The sequence below is a fragment of the Xiphophorus hellerii genome, chromosome 20 (assembly GCF_003331165.1).
Source record: "Xiphophorus hellerii strain 12219 chromosome 20, Xiphophorus_hellerii-4.1, whole genome shotgun sequence".
NCBI lineage: Eukaryota > Metazoa > Chordata > Actinopteri > Cyprinodontiformes > Poeciliidae > Xiphophorus > Xiphophorus hellerii.
The window spans coordinates 27,912,308-27,925,020 of NC_045691.1; the positions used below are offsets into that span (position 1 = coordinate 27,912,308).

At 40.3% G+C, this 12,713-nt stretch overlaps 1 protein-coding gene across 5 annotated transcripts in view; it reads right to left on the reverse strand.

The window, feature by feature from the left end:
* The window catches only part of slc25a26 (solute carrier family 25 member 26), an 86,129-nt gene extending 74,922 nt beyond the window's left edge, over positions 1 to 11,207 (reverse strand). For 3 of the 5 annotated variants that reach the window (XM_032550597.1, XM_032550600.1, XM_032550601.1), the window contains exons 1-3: positions 11,051 to 11,207; positions 9,699 to 9,855; positions 8,375 to 8,493 (exon numbers count right to left, since the gene is read on the reverse strand). In XM_032550597.1, the coding sequence (XP_032406488.1) occupies positions 8,375 to 8,493; positions 9,699 to 9,855; positions 11,051 to 11,083 (309 nt within the window). In that variant the 5' untranslated portion in view covers positions 11,084 to 11,207. Of the gene's footprint in view, positions 1 to 747; positions 1,062 to 8,374; positions 8,494 to 9,698; positions 9,870 to 11,050 lie in introns of those variants that run through there. The other 2 variants (XM_032550599.1, XM_032550602.1) reach the window with 2 other exon arrangements.
* Between the last annotated feature and the right edge of the window lie 1,506 nt (positions 11,208 to 12,713).

Genomic DNA, 12,713 nt, shown 5'->3' on the forward strand with positions numbered 1-12,713 from the left:
GTGGTGGACTCTGCAAAAAACTTAAAATAAGTCTTCGCTATGTTTTTCAGTAGGGTGACGATCTCAAACACACCACTAAATCAACCCAAAAATGCAAATAAACCTTCTTCCATTGCTAGAGAGGACCTAAAGAGAGTCTGCTAAAAAAAAACAAAAAAGGCCAAAAATCTCTACGATCCTGTATCTGAAATGTTGCAGGAGAAAATTAATAGCAATCCTACTGACAAAAACTGAGTTGCTCAGTTTTCCCTCCACTAAATCAATTTGCTCAATTAAAATTCTTAAATATTTCAGTGTGCGGTGGCGCTACTGCTTCATCTCGGAAGCCAATACGTGTCAACGGTGCTTTATTTTACCCTCCTGGTGTACATGACAGCACGTACACCGCGGTACGGCGTGTGAAGGGAGCGCTCGCATGTAGCAGCCAGACGAGCGACCGCTTCAGTTAAGAGTGCAACTTGGCCGGGCTAACAAACAGCTACAAACAGGCGACACGACGCAGGTGCGGCGGCTGGCGCGTCTGCAGAAGGTCGTCAGGCCGACCGTGTATCTGTGTCCAGAGAACATGCTCCTGTCAAACACGCTGATAGATTCGGACACGCGCTCGCACCTCGGTAACCGCGCGCTCTGCTCAAGTTCCAACCCATCCACCATATGTCAACAAAAATATGGACTGCCAACAGCTAGTGAAGATAGACATGAATATTTATGCCTCCTAAAGGCGGACAGGCGGGCGCAGCTGCCCACCTGGCGACTCGATTTCCCCCATTTATCCCGCGTCGGCGTGGAAACGCCAGCTAACAGCGAGTGGATCTTAACGGAGCGACTGCCGGCGCCGCCCCTCCAACCCTCCACCCCCGGAGAGGCGCAGATGCCCGTTGGCTGGTCCCCACCCTCGCCACGGTGGAGTCTGGTGAGGAGGGAAGGAGGGCGTGATGAGATGAAAAGCGTCTTTTTCTTTCCTCTCTGTTGCGCCTTCTCGTTTTAGCGGCGCTGAGAGCGAAACATAAGGCTCTCTGGCCGTGAGGGAGAGGACAGTACCCTGGCAGCTGTTGGAGGAATCATTTTAGACAGGCACTTATATTTCCTACCATTTTTTTTTTCAGTCTGTCACGAAGGAAACCTTCAGAGCAAAAAAAAAAAACTCGGGAGACACCAAGAATGTTAGAGGCTTAGATAGAGGAAATACAGGTTGGCGATTCGGACTTAGACTTTATCACAATATTTTTGAGATACTGTTGTGATAATAAAAAAAGACGATAAAAAACGAATCATTGCTTTCTTTTTTTTATGTAACTGTGTGGATGCACAGCATTCATAGCGACACAAATACTGGTCTTGAAAAGCGTTCCCATTTGAAACCGGAAGTTAAAGACGTGTGACGGAAGCTGCACATAGTTGCTGCATTCAATCAAATTTGAGAATTTACTGATATTTGTTGATGATCTCGTGGAGCAAACAGTGGAGGAAAGAGTAAAAATAAAACTTCTGATAATACTGTCAGTGTTTTTAGCAACATTCATTGAAATACAGAAATCTTATCTCGATAAAACGTTTTAAATGATAAACGATAGGATAAATGCCTACCCCATACAGGATGCATAAAGCTGAACATGTACAAATTTTGGCTGACTGAATAAAAACTTCATAACTACTAAATTGGTTCAATTCTCTACTGACAGTACCTTGAAAACGTATTTATATCCTTGAATACTATTATATTTGCTCAAGTTGCAGCTCATCAATGTGTTTTATGTGGTAAACCAAGACAAAGTGATTCATAACTATGGAGAGGAAATAAAAGGATACATATAGGTTTGTTTTGTATATATTATTTGTTCTTCATAAATACAAACCTGGAAAGTATGACATGCATTATCATTCATTCCTATTTACCCTAATATCCATAAGCAGAAAGTAACCTAATAGTAACTGTGCTCAATGTATTCTCAACAGTTTTAACAGAACTAATCAGCTTCACAAACACTGCCTGGTGTGGCAGAAGACTGACTCTGGAAAACATGGTTGCTGGCAGCATTATGCTAATGGAAAGTTGGTGACAGTTAATATGAAGATGAATGGAGCTCAAGACAGGGCAGTCGTGGATAAAAATCTGTTGACAGGACAAGTCTAAGTTGTGCACTTCACAAAGCTGGACCTCATGGACGAGGTACAGTTATTAACGAAAGACAATGGATCTGAGTTTGTGTTCAAACGGCCCAATCCAGACCTAGATACTATTGAGTATGTGCACTAAGATTTGTCACTGATGCTCTCATCTAAATGTTTAAGTCTCTCGAGACATTTCCCAGACTTAAAGCAGAGAAATGAGGTTCTGTGCTACACTCTTCTACTTTGTGTTGGTCATTAACATAAAATATCAATAAAATACATTGGGTCTTCTGGGTACAATGTAACAAAAATGTAAAAAAAAAAAAAAAATTAAAAGCATGTGAAAGAACTGCAGTATTGGCCTTTATAGCATCAGTCTTTCTGCAAAGCTGTGGAGATTCTCCCCCATTGATTTGGTACTCAGTGAGAAGATAAACCTTCATTTCTGAGCTCAAGGAGCCTCTGTGAAGAGTTATGTGCAGTTAGCTATTAATATTTGTTCATGAGCATTAAAGTGGTTAAGGTGCAAGTTAAAACGTGGTGCAACACTGCCACCAAGGGGCGAAACTAGGACCTGCGTGGCTTCATCATCACTGTAGGCTAAAATCCAAGTGTTAAATCTAGTTTGTGGTCAAGTTAGCGTCTGTAAAACACTCAGCATCAAGTTTCCCCAAACCAATTCTCCGGGAAGGCACATAATAAGGCCAGTGCACAAAGAGAAAGTGGCTATGACAAGTAATTACTAATGTAATTGTCCAAGGGACTTGGACATTAAATATGAGTCTCTCTTGTTTCTGGAGCAGGTAACAAAATTTTAAAAAAATTAGTCCTAATGCATTAGAGACACTGTTTATTTGGCTGGGATTTGTTCCGGGCGGTGAGGAGGAGGAGGCTGCAGCTGTATTTTTTTTTTTTTTAAACATGCAAATGTTACAAACGATGGAGATGGTGAGACACAAAAATCTAGCATGGCATGTATGTCTTGATTCATGTCAATCTCAGCATTTTCCTGTAATTACTTTTTAGCTCTGTCATGAATCCACCACCAGTTTGTTAAATAATGAGGGCTAAGTGACTCACATATCAGGTAAAAAAAAAAAAAAATCATAATTTGAAACAAGTACATAATTTAAACATTAAGCAAATATGTGCAATTTCTTTACAAAACATGCAAATAACTCTCTCACCATTCAATTGTAACACTGTCTCATTAAGCAGTGCCCCATAATTTCATGTCGTCTGTCAACTTTTCCCATCAAATGAATGAGACTAACACTACTCCACTTAATTTTTTTTCTAATTACACCAAAGCCCTATCAAATGCTACTCTGAACATAAAATGTTATTGGTTAACCTGCACCGAAGATAAACAGCAGACCAATTATTATAATATACATTTGTTTAACTATTACATACATTGAGGCACTACTGACAATCAATACAAAGCAGGAAGTATGGACTAACGAAGTAAATAAACTGGCACAAGTAAATTCTGATGGTAGCTTTACATTTATTTACTTATGTGAGATTTTGAGATTTTCTATTTACTTTTGGCATTTCTAGCCCTCTGTAGAAAACGTCATGCCACCATCTATCTTTATCTTGCGGGTGTTGAACTGCCTGGTGTTTTCTACCGGCGCTGGCTAACTACTAGCTGAGCAGGTGTCTGTCAGTCGTGTGCAAAACCTCTGGAAGGAAAGGGAAATTAGCAGTCTCGCAGCACGCTAACAGCATCACCAGTAAATCAATCAATGGGATGCATCATTGCATTTCTCCATCCTCTCTTCCTTCACTCCATCCCTCTTTAACTACTCGCACGCATCAGGACACAGTCGGTCAGGATCAGGATTGCCATCTGGCTCCAGATCAAAAACACACACGCAAGCTGCAAGCTGCAAGCTGAGACAAGCTTGAACTACTCCAATTAAGTTTCAATTAAAAGACTAATTCCAAACTCCTGATGTCACGAGTTTGCCCCCCCCGACCCAAAAAAAATAAAATAAAATAAAATGTCTAAAAACTGACTGCAGAACCTCGGGGTGACGATGAAGGAAGAAGGCCAGAGAAGAGGGGGAAAACGTTGTGAAGTAAAAAGGGATAATGCGAGGACACAGCGAGTCTCCAACTCTGAAACAACAGCCAATAAATCACAGAGCGAGGAGCTGCTCAAAGGCAATGCATGGATTATTTCTCAGTGCCAAGTTAAGTGGTTGCCACTTTGTCCCCCCCACCCTTAAAAAAAAAAAAGAAAAAAACCCTCCTCCTTCGTGCTGTCCCCTATCTTGTCATGTCACACTGTATTTTGCTGAACATCCTCCCGCCGACATGCGGCGGCGAAGGGAGGGGGTTGCAGATGCGAGAAAAGCCCCGCTGCCTGGCCTTGACAAATGAGCTTTCAGGGCAGACGTCGAGCGAATGGGAATGAAGATAAATCTGATCTAATGGCTAGATAACAGCCTGCGAGAGCCTGACAGACGCCATCAGCTTACACATTCTTTATAGGAGCGTCCCACATCTGCAGCCGCGCGAGCACCAAGACACTTCTGGAAGGAGACGGAGGGGGGGAGAGGGCTTTCGCTTGCCCGTCTCGACCACCGCCACTTTCTTCCTCTCCTTGACTTCTGACCGTCCTTTTCTCTAACCTGTTTCCTTCTGCTCTGCTTAGAAGTCATGTATTAGAGGTTAATAATGAAATAGGATTAGTTTAAGAGGAAGAGTAAATGTTTTTTTTCCGTTTCCTCTTTTTTGTTGTTGTTTTTAAAGAAGCTATCCAGAGGTGGATTTTATTCTATTCACAAATGAACATTGATACTAGAAATGAAGTATCATTGTTGAAATGAAGGGTGTTGAAGTGTGGATTATAACTGCAGGATCTCACGTAGTTTTAAAAAGCAAGCTGAAGAAAATGACTTCAAATTCTTTTTTTTTGTGTACTTGACACGATGACATCACAAGAGGTTGATTACAAAGGCATTGGTAAACATCAGCAAAAAAATAAACTCTCTAAAACATTTGTGTATCAAGGTGGGATTTTTTTAAATTTCAGTGACAACTAAGGGACTATCAAGCTAAACATTTAAATACATTAAAAACTAATTGGAGTAGCAATGGTAGACATATATTACAGTTTGGTACATACTCTTTGTGCCACACTGAATAGTGTGAATAAGTTCGAAAAGTTCATATATTTTATTTTTTGGATGCAACATCTGGTACATTATTAATTTATCAAGCTGTTTGTATTGGCAATTTTGGCAGGATGCATCCTCCGTATTGACACTTTTGGTCAAAATTTCAAAATGTGGCCAGTATAAAACTGACTGGAGATTTGATTTGATTTTGTCAATTAATACTGGGTAAGTGGGTACAGACTACCCAGAGATAGATGGATTAGAAAACAATAAAACTTCTTAAAATTGTAAATATTTAGATTTTTTTAAATTTGTGTGTTATTATAAGATTATAAAACATGCATAAATTACTTTGGAGTCGCGTTGATAACTTTAAAGTGAACAAGTTGTATCTGATTTTTTGGTACATGTGGGTGCTGAACCAAAAGGCCAAGACTAAAGCTTTTCTGAACAAATACATTCATTGTTGCCTTCTGACTTATTACAATACTGCCATTACCGTTTACCTCCATCTTAAAACGAAAGTAAACAAATCAGTAGCCACTTCAAAGTTAGATTTAAAGCTGCTAATTGTTAAAATTCCTTTCACTGGATCCCACAATGACTTTTTTTGTCTGAGTGACTCAAGTTTTTCATCTTTACTTCCTGTAATCTGTCATTTTGTCCCGCTGGGTAAAAGTAAACAAGTAGTAAAAATCCATCCATTTGTTTTCAATACCTACTTAATTTTTTATCAATAGACCTAGGATGCAACTCATTTCATTTTAGCACTAAAATGCATCAACAACTTCCTCTTTAATTATCCGACTCATTTTAAATGTGTTTACAAGTCATTAAGGCACTAGACCCAAACGATCCATTTCAAACACTTTCACCACTTTGCAAGACTTATGGGGGAAAGAAACACAACTTTTGATTAAAATTCTTTACCAATGACTGAGGGAAGGCAGAATAATAAATGGCTGATGTTGCATCACTGCGCAGGTGTTAAGGCCTTTTTTTTTTTTTTATTTAACTCAGGGCTATGCTGGGGTTGAGCCTTTCATGGATAAGCCTGCAGCTTAGACTCTCAAGTCGAAGTCAGTTGCCAGAATTCAGTGGGATAGCGTCCATGCTCTGCAGCTTTGTGCCTTTGATGTGAATAAATCCAACCTTGAGGTTAAAGGCGATGGCAACCTCTGGCTCACCTTTCACATTCGTCTCACCCTTGACCCGGGCAGAAGCGAGCAAGTTTCACCGGCTGTTAACTGCTCCACTCCTGCAGCACTTTGCAGCTGATCAGGACAAAAGTTAGAGGTTATAGTCAGACAGTGGCATGTTGTTATCCTCTGGACTAGGTGGACTGGTGTCTACGTTACGCTATGATAAACCTGACTAAAGAAAAATACCACAGTTTCACACAATGACTTTAAAGCCTGTATTGTTTTTAACTAAAACAGAAAAACAACAGTTATTCCTTCCATTCGATTTTGACCGATTCAAATGCGAAAATAAGTTAATTAAGTATCTGCTTGAGGTTGTATGAAAAGGAAAGAGGGTAATGAGAGAGTGGGGAGACCTGCGGCAAATGTCGCCAGGCCGGGAATTGAACCTGTGACCACCGACACGAGGTCTAAGGCCTCAATATGGGGATTGTGCTTTGCTCCTGCGCATCAGGCAGGCTTAACAGACATGCTGCTCTTGGCTTGCCAACTGTATCTTTAAAACACGCAACTGGTAATATTCGTAAATAGTCAAAACCATAAAAAACATTTGAGGTTTTTTTTATCAGCTGACCACCAGTAGGCAGCAACAAGTGGGAGAGGGGCAGCACTCACTCTACACTCCCAACAGTCTAAGAAAGCTCAATTTACTACGCCATCTTGTCATCTTCAGTTCCATATAATTTTTTCCTCCATTTGTTGAAAAGAAAAAATGGCCGACTTCACAGTTTGTTAGACTCCAACCATCAAGCAATAACATTGATTACATAAAAAATTCAATATGAGAGGATCCTGAGGGTAGCTGCGCCAGGACTAGGCTATTGGATTCTGTACCAGGATGTAGCCTTTTATCTCAGTCAGCAACTTTTTCAGCTTACAGTTAAAAGTTAATGGAAACAAAGTCATGAAAAACTGAGACCGATGGGGAATTACTCATAAAACATAGCCAGTGTTGTGGTTTGTTGCACAGGAAGCCAGAGTCTACATTTGTGGGCCTGTATGTCATTGTTTTTAATCATTTGGGTATCCAGCTCCCAAATATGCACACCAGAGTGAGTTTTTTAAAAGACAATTTCACTTTGGTAAGCATTTCTAAAAATCTTGCATGCTGGCAGAAAGAGAGAGAGCCTAATATGTCTTCAACCAATAGAAGCAGCATGGCAGGTAGTTTTTTTTAGTTTTTTTTTTTAGTGGGTTTGAACTCGCAGCTTTTTAAAACCTCCGTTCTCAGAGACAGAGTGAGCGTCCCCCCATTGGGAATCATTCCATGGCATGAACATGCAAAACTTTTCTAAATTACATCTATCCAAAAGCTATGAATACTGAAGATCAAAATAGCCCGGGTTGCAACCCCCCACCCCCGAACCCCCCTTCGTGCCAATCTGAATACCAGCGGCCCACATAAGGCTCGAGCGCCGGGGCTCGCTTCGAGCAACTGGGAGAGGACGGGCTGAGGAAATTGCACCGCTCCTGGGTTCTGGAGCCTAAATTCCCCAGACTAAATTGGCTGGGTTACTTCTCTGGGAAAGCAGATGAGTGAATCGGCGGTAATGAGATCTTATTTACGCAGCTGGTGGGGAAAACACCGGAACAGTCCTGAGGAAGCCCCCTTAACTCACCCAGCTGGACCCTGGAGGCCAACAGCCAAAAAAACCCCACTCCCGGCCCTCTCCTCCCCCCATTCAATAAGAAGCCTGTGAAATTTAAAAGGCAGTAACATTAGCACGCATGCCAGCGGTGTTCATCTGGGATATACAGTGGTGGGAAAGAAGCGGCGAGGGCAGGAAGACGGAGGAGCAATAACAAGAGCGACAGCTGGCCTTCTGAAGATGGATGGCAAATAAAAACAAGCTACAGAGAGAACGGTTTAGGAGAAATCCACACCGGAGGAGACAAAAAGCAGGGAGAAGGAGGGATGGCGAGACTTACTATTTCTCCCAGGGAGGCGGCCAGCATGTGACTGACAGGTGCCGCGCGCGGCGCTGCGAAAGCTCCGCTGGCGCCGAGGAGGGACTTGGTGCACTCGTAGGTGACAAAGAACGCAGCGGCTGAAACCAAGCAGAACCGCAGTCACTTAGGGTCCATTAGTCAACCAGCGTACAGCAATTAATATTCCTCACCGTCACTGACAGTGGGAGAGACGGCGAGGTGTGCGTCTCTGCATTTACAACAACACATCTTAACGCCCAGGAAATGATACACGTCTTATGTGGACCGACTTTCAATTTTAGTGTATTTTTTTTCCCACAGGTCCACCGGCTAAATAAATCTATCCTGTAGGTATAAGAAATTTAAAAAAATTAAAAAAAGAGGGCAAAACTCCAATATCTATTTTTCTTGTCAGTCTCTGCCTGATTAACAACTGGGAAAAGCCTGAGCTTAATCATATCAACTCATTAAAAAGAAAATGTATTCAGCTGTTGCCTGGATGGCTTATTGATCATCAATTACCGCTGCTTCCACTCCCACGTTACAGCCTCCTCTTAAAGCACTCTTAATATATTGTTGCTTGGAAAGAATTTTACAGGAATAACTACAACTAAAGTCTATATGGAAGTATTAGAGTTTAGGCATTTATACTTTGCCTAAAAGTTGCCAGAATTTTAATCATTCATAAACCCAAGAAACCTTTTCTCATTTTCTAGTCACAAACTTCATGGTGTTTTGAGGGTATTTTAGGTGACACACAAAAAACAAAGTAAGATGCAGAGTGGCAAACATGAACATGGTTTAAACGTGGTTTTCAAAACTTCTTACAAACCAAATTAAGTTTTCAAATTCGACTGAACGACCGGTTTAAGGAGCCTTCTTTCTGCTAACGTGTTTCTTTCACACACCTTCAGTTTAAAGCTCTTTAAAAAGAGGATTTTACCTACCAAAAGCCAATGGCAGCTTATTTGTAGCTCCGGTTTCATTCACATTGTAGACTAGTTTAAAAGCTGCATGCAAAAAAAATAATGCATATGTGCACAAACAATTTAAGGAAATGTCTTTTTTTAAAAACAGAAAGCACTCATTTCTGCTGTGCACTGGTAGAATATCTGACAGTGCTCTACGTTCAAAAGGTGGGAAAATTATAGCTATAACAGCATCGTGTTTTTTTATTTATATTATCTCACATTAGCATAAATTCATAATGCAGCATTAAAGCCCTTTGTGCCTACACATCAGCAGCTCTCGCTTTGATTTGTTTACATGCAAGCGGTTTGGTTCTTACAATAGATTCCCAAGTTCCACATCTTTAATGTCTTACCATTGGGGAAGGATCCGACTGCGGCAGACGGCACCCCGGCGTAGATCCCCCCGAAGCCCCCCGCTTTGTGGAAGCCCTGCTGACTCTGCAGTCTGGTCTTAATGGTGTCTAATGGGAACAGGGTCAGATCCACACACATCCCGGCACAGCCTCCTGCCTGAAGACAGGCACCTTTAGAGATGCAATGTATGTTTGTTTTGCTTTTTTTTTAAAAAGCACACACTAGAACACTTTTTTTTTTTATCCTACTGCTACTTTACTTTTTCAGTAAAGTAAGCACTTTACTGATAACCATACTCATCAGATGTGTACGTCAAGCAGCACCAGAACACACTCATGTGCCGACATTTATTTCTTCAGTTTTTGTGAGAAACAGAAGTGTCACAACCCAAGCATAAGTACTATTTTTTTAAAAGGTTACATGTTTAGATATTATTGTCTCACTTTCATCCTTAGGGTAGTTTTTTCTGTAATTTCATTTAGCGAAGTTTTCCAACAAGGTGACCCAGTGCTTCATCACTAATGCTGAGGTCTCCATAACTAACATTGTTCCGTCAGGGTTTTTTTATATGCAGGTGTAGTTTTTGTGGCAATATATTTGGGTTGGGATTACTGAAAAGCTGATCAGAAACACATTGAAATCAACCATGTTTTTTTTTTTTTTCCAAGCGATCTCGCAAATGAAATCGAAAACCTATTTTATTTTTTGTTCCAAGCCTTTCATCACTACGCAGGCTTCACTGTGTTCAGCAAATAACACACCAGGTGGTTCTGGCATAAAATAATGGTTGAATAAGTAAAGTGAAGGATCCTTAATGCTCTGGGCCTGAAAAAAAACACTGGTCGACTCTACAAAAAAAAAAAAAAAAAGTAAAATCAGGTTGTTACTGAGTGCTTTAACAGAATAATCATCCAAAAACATTGTGACTAAATCATCCACCGTCCCCAATGACCATTTGATCCAGAGACCTAAATGCTACAGGAATATTGTGAGGCAAGTCAAACAGTTCAACATCTTTTAAACAGAGAGTCCAATATTTGTTTGAAATAACTGCACAGTATGTTATGTTATAGTTTTAAGCTGGGTATCATTACTGTACAAGGTAATCTTGTTATCGCTATGTGTAACTGCATATATTTCATCATATCTTCATATTAAACGAGCTGTTTTTCCTTAATGGAGACGTGTGCTTTACACAGTTAAGAGAGAATACGTAAAAGTGTTTGCTTTGTAAGACTGTCACATTTAAGAATTGAGTTCTTTGGCTGCTGCTTCACAATATTCAGTCTATGTCCCTTAAACACGACTCAGTGAAAAAATAAAAAAAAAGGTATAAAAGCGACCGTCTTACCACCAGAGACGCGACGAACTGTCGTCTCTCCATTTTCCCTTTACTCGGCTCTACTAACACTCAACCTCTCCGTAAATTTACAACTACAGCGCATGTTTATCACTTCACTGAAACCAAAACATGCCGGTCAAGGACGCAGCCATATTGGCTAGATTACTTCCGCATGACGTCATGACGCTGCACTGTTCCCAATGCCTGATGGGAAATTGTGTTTTTTTTTTTTTTTTTGGTTTTGTTAAGGACTTAGCTTGAAAACCGGGTGTGCGTGTCCTTCAGAGAGACACGCTTTCCCCGGCATGTTTGTCATGTCAAATTCACCGTAGACGACCCACGTGAGTTATAACGTGCTGGGATAAAAATAAATACAGAGTAGACTTTGCTAAATTATTTACATTTTCCACATTTGTCATATTACAACGATAAAACTCAACCTACCGTCCTAATTTAGAGTTTTCTTGAATATCTGGACGACTTATTGGGCAAAAACTAACTTTTTGTGTTTTTTAAAAAATCCATTACTAGTATATGTCTGCAGTTAGATTCGTGATTGTTGTAACCAAGTTTTATTTTGTAAGACTTTGATTGGGTTATGGATGTGTGCAACTGTTGTTTGACTGGTAAAGTAGTTGTGTTTGTATGTGCTGCCATAGCTGAGGTCCAAACTCTATAATAATGCTTTGTTGTTGATCTGATGCTGAAAAGTTTGACAGATTGGAGCGAAAACCTTTATTTTACCTCTATTCAAGGCAAAGCGAACTTGGATAACCCAGATGAGAAATTGACAGGCCAGCCTGAGGATCTGATGAAGTTGATTGATCTGATGTTGGGATGCCCTCACACTGAGCTCGCTGTCAGTCTTTCTGTCGACCTTGTTATGTTTACAAGTCTTCTGTGTGAGGGTCACGGAGAGGATCAGAGTTCTGCTAAACTCAAACTCTTACGTCTTCTCCTAAAAGTTATTTAACGACATAAAAAGAAATTCCAAGCCATAACCCAATGTAGTCGTTTATTTGTAGAACTATTTATTTACCAGTTTCAATTCCAGTACTTACCAGATAGTACCGTGGAACTGTAATGGACCATAGTTGCTTTCATTGAACTTTCCAGAGCTTCTTGAAATCTGCAACTTTCATTGTAATCCATCGCTACTTTCCTGCAACCTACCAGGTAGGAAATAACAGGTACTTTCCACAAACTTTGATGTTATTTTCTAAAACTTACAAGATACTTTCAGGAACTTAGCAGATACTTTTCTAGGACTCACATGGATATATGTAGTACACAACTCAGAGCTTTCATGAGAACTTGCAGGTCACTTTTCCTAAAACCAGGATATTATTTCCTAGAACTCAGTGGTTACTTTCTAAAACTGATCAAATATCTTTGGGATATAACCTGCTGCTTTCCTATAACGCTTTTGGTTGCTTTCCTAAAACTTAAGTAGTTTTCCTGAAAAGCAAAAGTAACTGTACTGTATATGTATTTTTCCAGGTATTTTACCAATATTATTTTAGTAGAAAATTCCAAGAACTTATATGAAGCTTAGATACTTTCTCAGAATGTAAAGGTTACTTTCTAGGTCCTGTCCAGAACACACCAAGCATTCATCTGGAGCTATCCCAGACGATTTCTATTGACTTTTTATTGATTATTTCTTTCTCAG